Source organism: Ambystoma mexicanum, chromosome 6p (assembly GCF_040938575.1).
Source record: "Ambystoma mexicanum isolate Mex_15411 chromosome 6p, UKY_AmexF1_1, whole genome shotgun sequence".
Taxonomy (NCBI): Eukaryota; Metazoa; Chordata; class Amphibia; order Caudata; family Ambystomatidae; genus Ambystoma; species Ambystoma mexicanum.
Window position 1 is genome coordinate 1462147115 of NC_090935.1, and position 13727 is coordinate 1462160841.

General features: G+C 47.9%; 1 protein-coding gene across 4 annotated transcripts in view; it reads left to right on the forward strand.

Moving 5' to 3' along the window:
- MFHAS1 (multifunctional ROCO family signaling regulator 1) overlaps nucleotides 1-13727 on the forward strand; it is a 666381-nt gene that overhangs the window by 545519 nt on the left and 107135 nt on the right. For 3 of the 4 annotated variants that reach the window (XR_011280404.1, XM_069626262.1, XM_069626264.1), the window contains exon 5: nucleotides 2442-2507. Coding sequence is in view for 3 of the 4 variants with exons in the window: in XM_069626262.1 (XP_069482363.1) it covers nucleotides 2442-2507 (66 nt within the window). In the remaining variant the exon portion in view is untranslated. The remainder of the gene's footprint in view (nucleotides 1-2441; nucleotides 2508-13727) is intronic. The other variant, XM_069626263.1, reaches the window with a different exon arrangement.

The window sequence follows — 13727 nt, forward strand, 5'->3', positions numbered from 1 at the left end:
CTTGTGCCAACTACATACTAGGAGCTCACACTCTACCTGTTGTCGTGGGAAGCAGCTTGATGACACTGAGTGCTTGCAAGTTGGCCTACCTGCAGGTGAGGTCTGGTCGGTGGTTGCTTGTGGGCACAGAACACCCCTGCGCCCCATAACATTACATACAATTAATTCCTCTGTGTATGTCAGAGGTCTCCTATGGGAGAAGAGCCCTCGACAGAGGAGACCTCGACAAAACAGATTCCCTACCCCAAGCCACCTTCTCAGACAGATTTCCATATCCCACTGTTCAGCTGTCTCCACTTGGGAACATGGAACCATGTTCAGCATAAAGTAGGCCATAGACCTTTGTTGCCCATTCTTATCTTACTGTAGGGGCAGACATCTTCCCATGCTCCAGCCATTAAACCTGGAAACATGGGGCCTCATTACACGGTAGGCGGTAAGGGTTTACCGGTACCGGTATTTTACCGGTACCAGTAAATCCTTACCGCCTTACTACGAGGTCCATTTGCGGGTTGGGGAATTTAACGCCTGCTTATTGCAGGCGTTAAAAATCCAACCCGCAAAGGGACCAGGGAGATAATTACGGTACCGCAATTTGCGGTACCGTAATTAGCGCCTTCCCCATTCCCATTATGCCCTATGGGGCAAAAATGGGAATGGGGAAGGGCAATGGAGGAAGGAGGAATTACCGCCTTCCCAACCTTGGAATAGGGCGGTAATTCCCCTTTCCTCCAAGGCGGTACCGGTAAATTACCGGCATGAACCATGGCGCTAATAGCGCCATGGTTTACCGCCTACCGTGTAATGAGGCCCATGGACTTTTACTATGAAAGAATTGTTTCTTTCTCCTGCCATTATCTAGATACAATGATTTCACTGAAGTGTTCCAATCATATGCGCAATGGGTTTACCACAAACTGAGGGCAGACTCTGAAATGTTTTAAATGTTTAAAAACATCTGTTCAGAGTTTGAGATTTAACATCGATATTTTGTGTTGTGTTCATGATGTGATCTCATTAAAAAAACGGGGAGTGGGCGCCAGAATTAATGTGTTGAAATTAAATCTATTCTGTTGATTATTTGGTCCTGTAGCCAAAAGTTGCCCCCCTTGCACTGGGGGCAAAATATCAACGCAAATTGTTTCTTGATCTGGTAAATTGGAAGTACTTTACATGTGCACAACCTCTGATATTTACCATGATTGTATCCAATCCTCAACAATAAAAGATCCATTTTAGTTCATAAATCCTACTTCTGGTATGTAACAAGCTGGTTACAACAATAGTGAATATTATCAGACACAGGCAAGCAATCAGGTCCAATGCCACAGGGCAGCTTCAATCGTACACGCTTTTTTTTTGCGGCACCATAGATTTGAAACTAAATGGGAAAGAACTCTGCAAGTTGTAGTAGTTATGAAGGCATGGCATGAGATGGATTTAGGCAGGCAGATTTTGGCCCTCGAGGATGGACTTGAGTCCGGAATGCATTGGACCTGATTGTTTGGTTTAGGTCTACTTGATCGAAAATATTTGACCTTTTCCAATTTGACCTAATTTCTTTTGGTCATTTTGTTTTTGGTCGAAATTGCAGGAGGAGAGCCCCTGAAACCCACCCCCACTCTCCCTGCCTTCATCTGTTCCCTTACCCCTCCCCATATATTTATTTTATTTAATTTGACAGAAAAAATGATCAAACAAATGTGGTCAAATTGAAATGGTCAAATGTTTTTCGATCAAGCATGCACATACCAATTGTTTGCCTGTGTCTCATAAACACATTCACTATTGTGTTTTGACATCATTGTAATTGGATTGTTACATCCCAGAACTAGGATTTATGACTGAGAATGAATCTTTCATTATTGAGAATTAGATACAATCATGTTAAATATAACATGTTGTACACCTGCAAGGAGGTCCTTCCAATGTTCTGGGTTGCCAGATCAAGAAACAGTTGCATCTTATTAAAATCCATATTTCGTACTTTGATATTTTAATGGGGTTTCTTTGTGGACTGTTAGAAGTTCTGCAGCAGAACAACATCTTCTGCATAGTACCGCCATAAACCAATGAGCAGAAATAACAGAGTTGGGGAGCAGTTGTGGCTCCCAGATGAAAGTGATTCAGCAACCAAACCCAAGCGATGAGGCTAAGATTATCCCTCTCAATTCTCCATTTGCTCTCTATTCATCTCTGGCTCAAGCCTGCTCATTTAAAGGTGCCAATACATGCAATAGGCAGGAGTGCATTCCCAATGCTATAGTATTTGCCAGGCATGCTACTATGTATGTTCTTAAATGCAGATTCAAAATTAGGAGCAAGTTGTGCAGGAAGCCACCCAGGAAATAACGGAACTTTCAGATCTGCCACAACATGGTAATAATAATTCGGTAAGACCGTACACGTTATTGAAAACTTTTCTCTTCTTTTCTTGTCAGCAGCTGGCAATACCCACAAGCGGAACAATCATCAACAAGAAAATCCAGCAATTCCAAGGGACCCCGGTATGAACATAACTTTCACTCTTTATGACAGCAGCATTTATATCAGTTATGCTTGATTAATTATTGCAATGACACATTTCCTGAATGTCTAATGATGTTCTTGTATTTGCTAGAGACAGGGTGATTCGGCTGCAGGATCTATGTAATGGAGAAGTTATGTTGCCAAATAGCTGTACTCAATATCAGTTGATCATTTTAAAATATGTTTCCCATATGTTCTGGTATGCTTGTTAAAAACTATTCATAGAGAGAGGCAATGAAGAAGAAAATACAGACACTTCGCCTCCTGCCTTCGTCACAGCAAGTGCTGTACATTTAGGAGTCTTTGTTATGTCATCATTGTATAATGCACGCCAGGTAGCTAGAGAAAGTAACAATACATGCACTCCATGTTCATCCATTAAACCTATTCTGTCGCCAGTGTGTTCTGTCATCTGTGACTACCAGCCGTAATGTATATCTAATTCATGATTTCACCATCATGGCACTACCAATATAAACAATAGACATATTTTTAAAATGTCAATTGGTGTTTAGTGCCTTTGTTTTTGTTGTTGTTGTAAACGCTATTGACGTGAATGCTGTGGCAAGCTACTGGGATTACAAGAATTTGCCCCAGAAGAGGACACCAGGATCTTTGAGACTTGAGGGCACGCAGACGCAGAGGTGCAGTATGGTATGGTGAGACATATACGCACTGTGGTGAATTTAATATCAGTCAACATAGCACATTAATTTCTGCCCATCAACTTTATGGGCCTCATTACACGGAACGTGGTAAAATACTGCCCTTACTGGCATGGCGCTATTAACGTGTCCGCCTTGGCAAGAGGCCGCTAATTGCGTGCCATTATGAGTATGCGGACACGAGCACAGCGCCATGCCGGTAATGACCCTACCGCCATGCCGCTAAAGACCCCAAAAAGACCCTTAGCGGCACCGACAAAAGTGCTGATGGCACTTCTGACCTCCAGCAACACGCAAATAGCGGTCACCGCTATTAGCGGTCACCGTAAAATTGCGGAAATGGAAATAGCGTCATCGCACAGGAACGGGAAAGAGCACGGCGGCCATCTTTAAAAACACAATTCATTGCCATCCTCTGCCCCCAGGACCTGTTTCCAAACCAGTGCCATACCAAAGCATCACGGATCCCCTCACAATGCCCAAGGCAATCAAGAAAACAGCAGATCACCAGCACAAGGAGAAATTCACAAATTAGGAGCTGATCATGCTGACGGAGACCCTTGCTGCAAATGCGGATGTTGTCTTCGCGATTGACATGCGGCATAAGACCCTGATTTAAAAAAAAGGCCATCTGGGCAGAGGTGGCCCAGAAAGTCAGTGCGGTGGGCATCACCACCCACACCGTTAAAGACTGCAGGAAACGGTGGGATGATCTCCGCCGCCAGGTCCGCAGCATACTGTCATCAAATCGTAAGCTGGCCATGGCCACAGGAGGTGGCGCTGATTCCCCCATCAAACTCAGGGAGTGGGAGGAGACCTGCACCAGCACGATTGGTGTAGAATCCATCGAGGGAGTCGGGGACATGGAGCGTGGTGCGCCCACAACATCAGATGGAGGTGAGTGTACACATGAAACAATGCACTGTGCAAGGTGAGGCACCCCCCAAATGTGAGCCCATAATCACCTCATGGATGCGGCCACAAACATACATGCACACAACCCTGCCCATGTGAGTGTCACACCCCAACACGCACACATGCACGCATCACCACAGACTCGTGCCACACAGACCCAGGCATGGATGACCCACCCAACAGCCCCATGACCTGAATCCCCACTAATGAAGTCCCAATGCACAGAACAGCATGATGAACAAAATCTGCATGAAGCACGTTGAACCATCACCAATGCCATCCCCCTCTTTGTCCCACATAGGCTCACAGACCGACAGCGACACAAGCTCCCCCTGCCAAAAAACAAGCCAGGGCACAGGAGACAGGGAACACCGCCACCACATCAAGGGGCACAGGGAGGAGTGAGCACCTGCAGAGGGGCAAACACAGCAAGAGAGCCACTGCACCAAGACCTGAAGCTACGGCTGCAACAATTGCTGCACCCACGGCTGTGATCCCCCCAACACAGGAAACACCCACAGAGGGCCCACTCTCTGCTGTCACCAGTTTGACTGGTGAGGCAGCAGCCACTGCGCCACTGTCTGACGTGGAGGAGACCAGTGACTTGCCCATGCAAATGCAAACCCCCAGGATCCAGAGAAGCAAGCCCACGGCCAACACCACGATCCAGTAGCCATGGCCAGTCTGGCGACGAGACCATGGCAGGGTGCTGGAGCCCACAGGTGCTCTCACCTGATGGCCAAGACATACACCAAGGTGCAGCAGCCACCCCACGAGCTGGACACAGTGGCCATGACCTGGCCACCATCGGGCAGCGCTAGGAGGATATTACAGCGCTGGCTGGCCAGCATGTAGATGAGGCAGCCCGTCTGAGGTAGGACTTCAGGGAGAATGCTAGGCAGTCGAGGGAGGGCATGGAAGCCTGCACCAACAGGCTCTGTGAGGAGATGCACAACTGAGGCAGGTCCTCACCCGCATAGCGGACGCGATGGACCGACAGTACCCACCACCACAGAAACAACGAGGCACCTCCTCCTCTGCAAGTTCAAGGCAGACAAGCCCCCGCCGCCGCTCCTTGCGCACCATGAGGCGCACACCCTCCCAACCTCCTAATGGTGGTGATGGGCATGGGAAGTAGGGCCAGCAGGATCTAGCTGGCACATGTGCAGTACGACACCAACGTTGTGCAAGCCACACATGGATGTGTTGTGGGGGGAGGGGGAAAGGGTGTTTTGGGAGTGTTGTGGGGGGAGGGGGGAAAGGGTGTTTTGGGAGTGTTGTGGGGTGAGGGGGGAAAGGGTGGTTGCATATTCGGGGCCATGCACTTTTCCTTCTCAAAATATGTTTAATACACTGGTGACAAGTTAAGACACAGGCTTGGACTTCATCATTGTGTATGTGAACTTTATTGGGGGACAGGGCCCATTGTGCGCTTCACCACAAACACCAGTGCACTAATACCCACATCCATCCAACAGAGTTGAACCATGTGATTCAGAATATTTGGTTGATCAGATGCTGACGCACATCGCGTCCCTCCTGGGCATCGCCTCTTGCATGACCTGCAGCCCCATCCCCTCCCTCCTCATCCCCATCATCATCCTCAACAGATGGTTGCCAGGGCCGGTCTTTGTGTCAGGCAGCTCACTTGAAGTGATATAGATATGCGTGTTTGCGGCCGTCAGACTCTCAGGACAGGCAGACTCAGTCTCATGCCTGAGAGTCTGACGGCTGCAATCACGCATATCACTTCAAGTGTGTACACTGTAGTACTGTAGTACAGTGTACACACTTGAAGTGATATGCGTGATTGCAGCCGTCAGACTCTTGAATCTAACATTTGAACATCTTTCCATATTGTGCTGTTTGATGGGTTGTGTATTTTAGAATGTTTCAATGGTGCCAACATTGTATATTTTGTATTTTCCTGTGATGTCATTGTTATGGGAATTATTATTTTTGAAATTTCAAAAATCCTACATCTTTGTTGGCACCATTAAAACATTCTAAAATACACAACCCATCAAACAGCACAATATGGAAAGATGTTCAAATGTTAAAAATGTATAATTCTGAATGGTAACTTAACACCAAATTCAATTACCTAAGTTCACAGAAGGTAATCACACAGAGCGGATAGGCAACGTTTGCCCCTACTCTGTAGCTGGAGTCCAGGCAGTACATATTTATTGCAAGTTGAACACTGAATGGCATGGCGACTGGTACCCCCCGCAGTCTGATAGGCATATGCTTTGTGATGGTGTTACACTCAGCCACTTGCCTTCACTGGTGGTTCACCTAAGGGTTGTCCAGGCGAGAGTGCAGGGCATAGTCAAGTAGCTGTCAGGTCAGTGGATTGGTCTGAGTCCAATCAAAGTAATCACCTACCATTCCACTGCACAGACAGACTAATTAATGTGTTGCATGCTTTGTCAAGGAGCCTGCCTTAGAGTCACATAAATGACCTGCCACTGTAAAAAGCAGTAGGATCTGTCACTGAAATCTGTAGGCGGTAGGACTGCTTAAAAAGCAGTAGCCTACTGCCTAAATCTGTAGGGTTGGCAAGTATGCATTAATGCAGCACCCAGGCCATGTCTCGTGGCTCGGCCCGGGTGCTGCATAATGCATTAATGGAACAACATGAGAGTCTGATGGCCGCAATCACGCATATCACTTCAAGTGTTACACTTGAAGTGATATGCGTGATTGCAGCCGTCAGACAATGAGTGTCTTATTCACCGCTGGGATGGCATCACTGGACGCTATTGGGCCCTTACAAAACAATTAACGGCTCTGGTTTTGATATATTTGTGATGGTTCTTTATTTTTACAAGTATTTTCTGATAGTACACACTTGAAGTGATATGCGTGATTGCGGCCGTCAGACTCTCATGCAGACTCAGTCTCATGCCTGAGAGTCTGACGGCCGCAAACACGCAAATCACTTCCAGTGTACACTTGAAGGGAAATGCGTGGCATTTGGGGGGCCCAGCAACAGTATTTTAATCAAGAAGGGGCTCAGCAACAATAAGTTTACTCGGGGGGGGGCTCAGCAAAAAAACCTTTGACTAGCACTGTGTTGGGTTATGAACACCTGTTGTTTACAATGCTCCTAAACAGCACATTCTTTAGAATCTCGGGCTATGTAAAAAAACTGTGATGCTGATTTAATAGAGGATAATAGAGTGACGGGGCAGAGAGGGGAGTCTGTCAAGGCGTTCGTTATTGGCCCTTAAGCCTGCAACGTGAGTGGGGCACACATATGCAGTGGGATTCGGCCAGGGTAGTCAGTATTGTCCATGAAGTCTGCCAACTAAAAGCCACTCGTAAAGCTTGTTACTGAATGGAGCGGATTGTCAAGGTGCAGAGAGCTCTGGCTGCAAAGAGCAAGGTTTTTTTTAATGTTTTCCATGAATCAGAGAGCCCTATAAACCCAAATTAAACAGCTGTAGCAGCTGGATTCCCAGTTTGCTCAGTTGTGTGTATATAATGGACATGGGCAGTCGCATAAGCAAGGGCCTACAACACATCAAGGGCAGAATTTCGCACTGCGGATCCAGAATGATCCAACACTCCGGCAGGTTAACTAACTTAAAGCGCGCCTTAGAATTAAGGAAAGAAAACATTCACTGAAAACAATGGGCGGAGGGGTTACCCAGATTGGCAAGAAGAGGCATCTGAGAGACAGAATGCCTTCTACATTAGGGAACTAAACTATTTGAATGCCAAATTAAGGGGGCAAATCAGATAGGTAACAGGGGGGTGATTAGGGGAACGGATGGGGCAGTCAAACGTTCTACTGTGTCCTCAATTAGTAAAAGATATACAGAATGGTTATTGATATTGATATTTTATTTATATTGCGCTCGTGCACAAGTGTTTCAGAGCACAAGGCAAGGGAGGGGAACAGGGGAGAACAAAAACAACCATTTTACTAGGCCCAGTGACATTCAGAACGTGCAAGTGCATGGGCGACAACACTTGTAACACATTTTTTGGCTGTCATTTTTGTTGGGGTCGGGGTTAGGGGGGTGCCATCGATGCTTCCCGCCTGGGGTGCAATCTGGTGTAAGACCGGCCCTGGTGGTTGAATTTCGACGTCAGGGGGCAGTGGCACATTCCGTCTGATACACATATTGTGCAGCATGACACATGCCATGGTGATCTTGGCCATCTCCTCATGGCCGTACAGGAGAGCCCCACCCGACCTGCTTAGGCGCCGGAACCGTGTCTTCAAAAGGCCAAATGTCTGCTCAATCACAACGCGGGTACAGGTATGTGCACGATTGTATTCCTCTTCGTGCCTGTTCTGTGGGTTCCGTACAGGGGTAAGGAGCCACCTCTTCAGGGGATAGCCAGCATCACCTGCATGGGTGGAACAATGGGGACTTGTTACTGTTCACCTCAAGTGCAACCTGTACATATCACACTTTGCATTGTGATTGGCATCCACGAATCCCAGCATGCGTGGAGACGATCTGTCTAACTGCAATTTGAGAAGGTGAGCTAGTCCCTGCAAGTGGACATGCACCATGCATGCCTCTGCCAGTAATTGCCATGTCCTGGGTGTGGACAAGTTTTAGGTGTTCCTGGGCCCAGGCAAAATTGGTACCACACTGCTAGTGTACTGCCATTCTGAAATCGATGTCGCCATGCTGTGAAGCGTCACTTCAGTAGTGGTGTGGGGTGTGGTTCAGGACAATGGCTAGAGGTGATCCCTTCGCATGCTCTCAAGGGCGCATAGCTGTAGTGATGTTGTGCAGCGCAAATTTTCTAATCGCATATTGTTGCCATGTTGCTGATTTGTGTCATATGGGGTGTGGTATGATGTGCAATGTGCATGTGGATGGATGTGTCATGTTTGGCATCTTGGATTGTTTTCAATGTTGTGTTGCTTCAAATTGCATGTTGTTTTGTTTCCGGTCAATTGTGGCCTACCTTGGTGGACATTGGCCTACATCTGTTTGTCCATTTGTTCTACAGACGACAGTCCACACCCAGTTGGAGTATGCATCTCTTCCCCCTCCCCAATCACACCCAGTTGGAGTATGCATCTCTCCCCCCCCAATCACACCCAATTGGAGTATGCTTCCCTCCCCCCCCAATCACACCCAGTTGGAGTATGCATCTCTTCCCCCCCAATCACACCCAGTTGGAGTATGCATCTCTTCCCCCCCAATCACACCCAGTTGGAGTATGCATCCCTCCCCCCCCATCACACCCAGTTGGAGTATGCATCTCTCCCCCCGCCCCCAATCACACCCAGTTGGAGTATGCATCTCTTCCCCCCCAATCACACCCAGTTGGAGTATGCATCTCTCCCCCCCCCCCATCACACCCAGTTGGAGTATGCATCTCTTCACCCCCCCAATCACACCCAGATGGAGTATGCATCTCTTCCCCCCCAATCACAACCCACAGCACACTGCCATGTGCTTGCCCTGCTACTCACCAAGTAGCCACGAACGTTGCCCGGCTTGTCGCTCCATGTAGCGTAGTATCGTTGAGTTCCGCAGAACCATTGAATCATGGGTTGATCCGGGATATCGGGCACACCAATGTGTGATTATCTTGTTTGAGTCACATACCATTTGGACATTGATGGAGTGGAATTGCTTTCTGTTTCCGTAGACTGCTTCATTGTAATGTGGGACCACCAATTCCACATGGGTGCAGTCAATGGCCCCGATGCAACTTGGGATGCCTGCCAGTGAGTAGAAGCCAACTTTGGTGTGGGAGATCTCCTGGGCAGCCCGTGGCAGGGATATGTGTTCACTTGTGTGCTTGAGGAGGGCATCGAGCACCTGAGTCAGCGTGCGTGAGAATACTGGTTGTGAGATGCCATGCATCTGCCCTACTGTATGCTGGTAGGTGCCTGTGGCCAGGAAATGGAGCACAGTTACCACTTTCAGTAGAGGGGGGGTGGCAGTTCGGATGTCTATGAGGCTCACAATGTCGTCATGTATCATGTCCACGATTCTGGTGATGGTATCCCGGTCAAGGCGGTACAGGGTGTGTATCTGCTCAGGGGTTAGGTTGAATGGACTGGCTCGGATCCTGGGGATTGCTGGCTGCCTCTGTGGTATTACTAGGTACACTGGTGGGGCTTGCTGTGCCTGTCTCGCCCTCCTCCTCCTCCTCCTGCGTCTCCTCTGTGCTGCCTGTTGTTGTTGGTGCTGCAATGCAATCATGTCCTCCAGCCCATGTAATGCTGCTAGTATTGGAACCATCTTGGTGTGGGAAGGGGTGTGGGAAGGGGTGTGGTGTGCTCCTTTTGTGCTGACACAATCTCCATTGCCTCCACCTGTGCTGATTGTGTCCACCTGTGGCAGGTGGGAACACTGCTAATTTCTCTAAGCGGGTGGTTCGCGATGCCGGTATTTACGCCATGCCGGTATGGGCTTTTTGGGGCTGTTCCATGCCGCTATTAGCATGTCCGCATGGCTTGTGATGGTGTGCTAATAGCGGCATGCCACTATTTACGGGATGAGGGGTCACGCGCCTGCAGACTAGCCGCTATTAGTGGCACCGTTCTTAGCGGTGCCGCTAATTGCAGTTGGCTGGGTCGTAATTGGGAAGGGTTTTTAACGATACCGGTATTCCCTTACCGGTATCGTTATTCCCTTACCGCAATCCGTGTAATGAGGCCCTACGTGGTGAAGAAACTTAGGTTGTTGAGTCAATTAATATATTTTCTTATATTCTTTTACCATGATGTGACCAAGCACATAAGGAGAAACATCGCACACATGCGATCATATTTTCGAACTGTACCCCTGCAGAGTTGGTGTACCGCTCTCTGCTGCAGTGATGGCTCAAAGAAATCCCAGCCACATCCTCAAGCGGACACAATCAGACAGACAACAAGAATCAAAGATGGCAGGCTGAACGTTTGAAGGTGGTTCCCCCCACATTCAAGAATCCCTAAATCATGCACCATAACACCTGCAAGAAATCCATCTCTCATCATAGGCTCTCAGAGGCTCCAGGTGCAAACCATTACCTAAGGAAGAGGTTCAGGGAAGGACTGAGTCACTATGTAAACCCTGGTCCTTGACAGAAGTGGGTGGGTGTTTGAAGTTGGAGCTGGTGGAAGGATCCTATAGGGAGTGGGAGAACAAGGAAGATGTTCAGTGGGAGAATGGCGCAAAATGGAGGTTAGAGATGAGTGGGGAAGATCAGTCATCAATAGGAGGCAGGTGTGAGACATCAGGAGGAGGTTGGGTTTGGACATCAGCAGGATGTTGGAGGTGGACATTAGAAGCAGATAGAAGGCAATTTCAGGCAGAAAAACAGGTGGCAAGCTAACAAGATCAGGAAGTAAAGAGAGGGGATGCTTAGCCCAAGGCACCGGGGAAGGGTTGAGACCCATATCGTAAAGGGTCAAGCCCAAGGTGGGCGAAGGAATGAGCAGGGGGTGTGGCTTTGGGAAAAGTCGGCCCAGTGAAGGAAAAGAGATGAAGTGTAGAGGGAGAACGTAAAGACTCTTAAGAGAGAGACACAACTACAAGCAATCTCCAGACCAGTTGCACCATACCCTAAAGTCAATGGGCCTCATTATGACCCAGGCGGTCCGGAAATAACGGTGGCGGTAAACCCGCCGCCACGGTTGTTTCCGGACCGCCTGTGTCCGACCCCTGCAGGCGGGAGGTGATGTTCCCGCCAGGTCTGACCTGGCGGGTTTAACACCTCCCGCATGCAGGCGGACGAGGAAACACCGGCAGCATTACGAGATGCTGCCGGTGTTTCCATGATCCCCTTTTCCATCGAGTCCCATAGGACTCAATGGGAATGGGGATTTACACTATTCCGCCTCCGTGATTCCCGGAAAACCGGGGTTGTAATGCCCCGGTAATTCCGGGAATCACGGAGGCGGAATGGTAATACGAGTCCGGCGTTAACCGAGGCGGTTTTACCGCCTCGGTTAACGCCGGACTCGTAATGAGGCCCAGTGTCTTTTTTCATATAAATTACAGTAAATTGTGACAAATTCCAATTTTCGCATATGTTCTTTACTGGTTTGTTGCCAACACGTGTTTCGACCTCCTACTGAGGTCCTCCTCAGGGCGTTCTCTATAGTAATGTCGGATCCAAATCCTTGCTCAGTCCTAATGGTGACTCTTCACCATACTTGTCTTAATTCTGGCACGGTTACCAAAAATATCCACAGAAAGATCTATAAAGATCTCGACATTGGAATGAAAAGATACAAAGTCAAAGGACTATTGTAGACCATAAATCTAAAATTGTGAGCACAGAGGATTTAGAATCAGATGAATTCCATTTTGGGAAATCCCAGTCTACTAGGACAGTGGGAAGTGGGAACCAAACCCCAAGATTGACAGCGTGTTGCTGAACCTAATATTGCAATACCAGAAAGGTATAAAGTGTGCTAGAACGAATCAGTCGGAAATAGATATTTTTGGTAACCATGACAGAATTAAGACTAGTATGGTGAAGAGCCACCATTAGGATTGAGCAAGGATTTGGATCTATAGAGAACATCCTGAGGAGGACCTTGGTAGGAGGTCGAAACAAGTGTTGGCAACAAACCAGTAAAGGATATATATATCATAATTGGAATTTGTTCGAATTTACTGTAATTTATATGGAACAAAGACACTAACTTTAGAGTGTGGCGCAACTGGTCTGGAGCTTGCTTGTAGTTGTGTAAATCTAGTGATGTAGGATTAGGGGTCACATATCTAGATCAGTGCTTGCCCCCCTTAAACTTGGAAACAGTATATGGCTGAAACATGGTAAGAGGTAGCTCCTTGGGGTACTTACCCATTCCTTGAATAAGACGTCTGAAGAGAGAGAGGTAGCAGAGTCCCCTTAAACTCCATTTTGAAAATAATGCAAGCGAGGTGGCTGTCTCTTTAAATTCAAAAGCTACACTGTTTACTAAATGTAGTGGGGGAATAGTTTCTGGGAATACTAAGTGAGAGACAGGCATAGGCGGGCAAGGTGATGCGCTTCACTATACTTTTGTACAAGTTGATAACTTCCTTGCCCCTCCTCTTGCCTGTCTCATGCGCTCAGACACTTTGTGTAGTCTGTGGGTCACCCACAGGTTGTGCCACATTGGGTAGGTAGGTAGGCAGGGTAGAAGAAAAGCAGGGAGCAAGGACAGGGTCCCAATCATCTAAATAAAGTGAAATATTAAATTCATACACTAACACAAGAATATGCAAACCCGGAGACAACACATTTGGCCTCATTATGACCCTGCAGGTCTGGAAACAAAGTGATGGAATTTCCATATACTGGCACTATTCCAGACCAGCAGAATACAAGTTTGCCGGTGGGGGTTTACTGATTTACCGTGAGCCAAGAGCTGGAGGTAAATCTAGCCCCCACCAGCAAAAAACTGCCGGTATTACCGGCACCAGTATTAACGGTGCCACCAATACTGGTAATCCACCCATGGAGACCTATGGACTCCATGGAATGGGAATTTATCTACCGTTTCCGGCACCTGTAATATCCTGGTAATACCGGGATATCAGGCGCCGGTAACGGTGGGTCTGTTTGCTGGTATCCTGGCGGATTTACCCCCAGGACACCGGCAAACTCGGGATGACTCAAGAACTACAATGTCGCTTGTGTGTGGCTTCT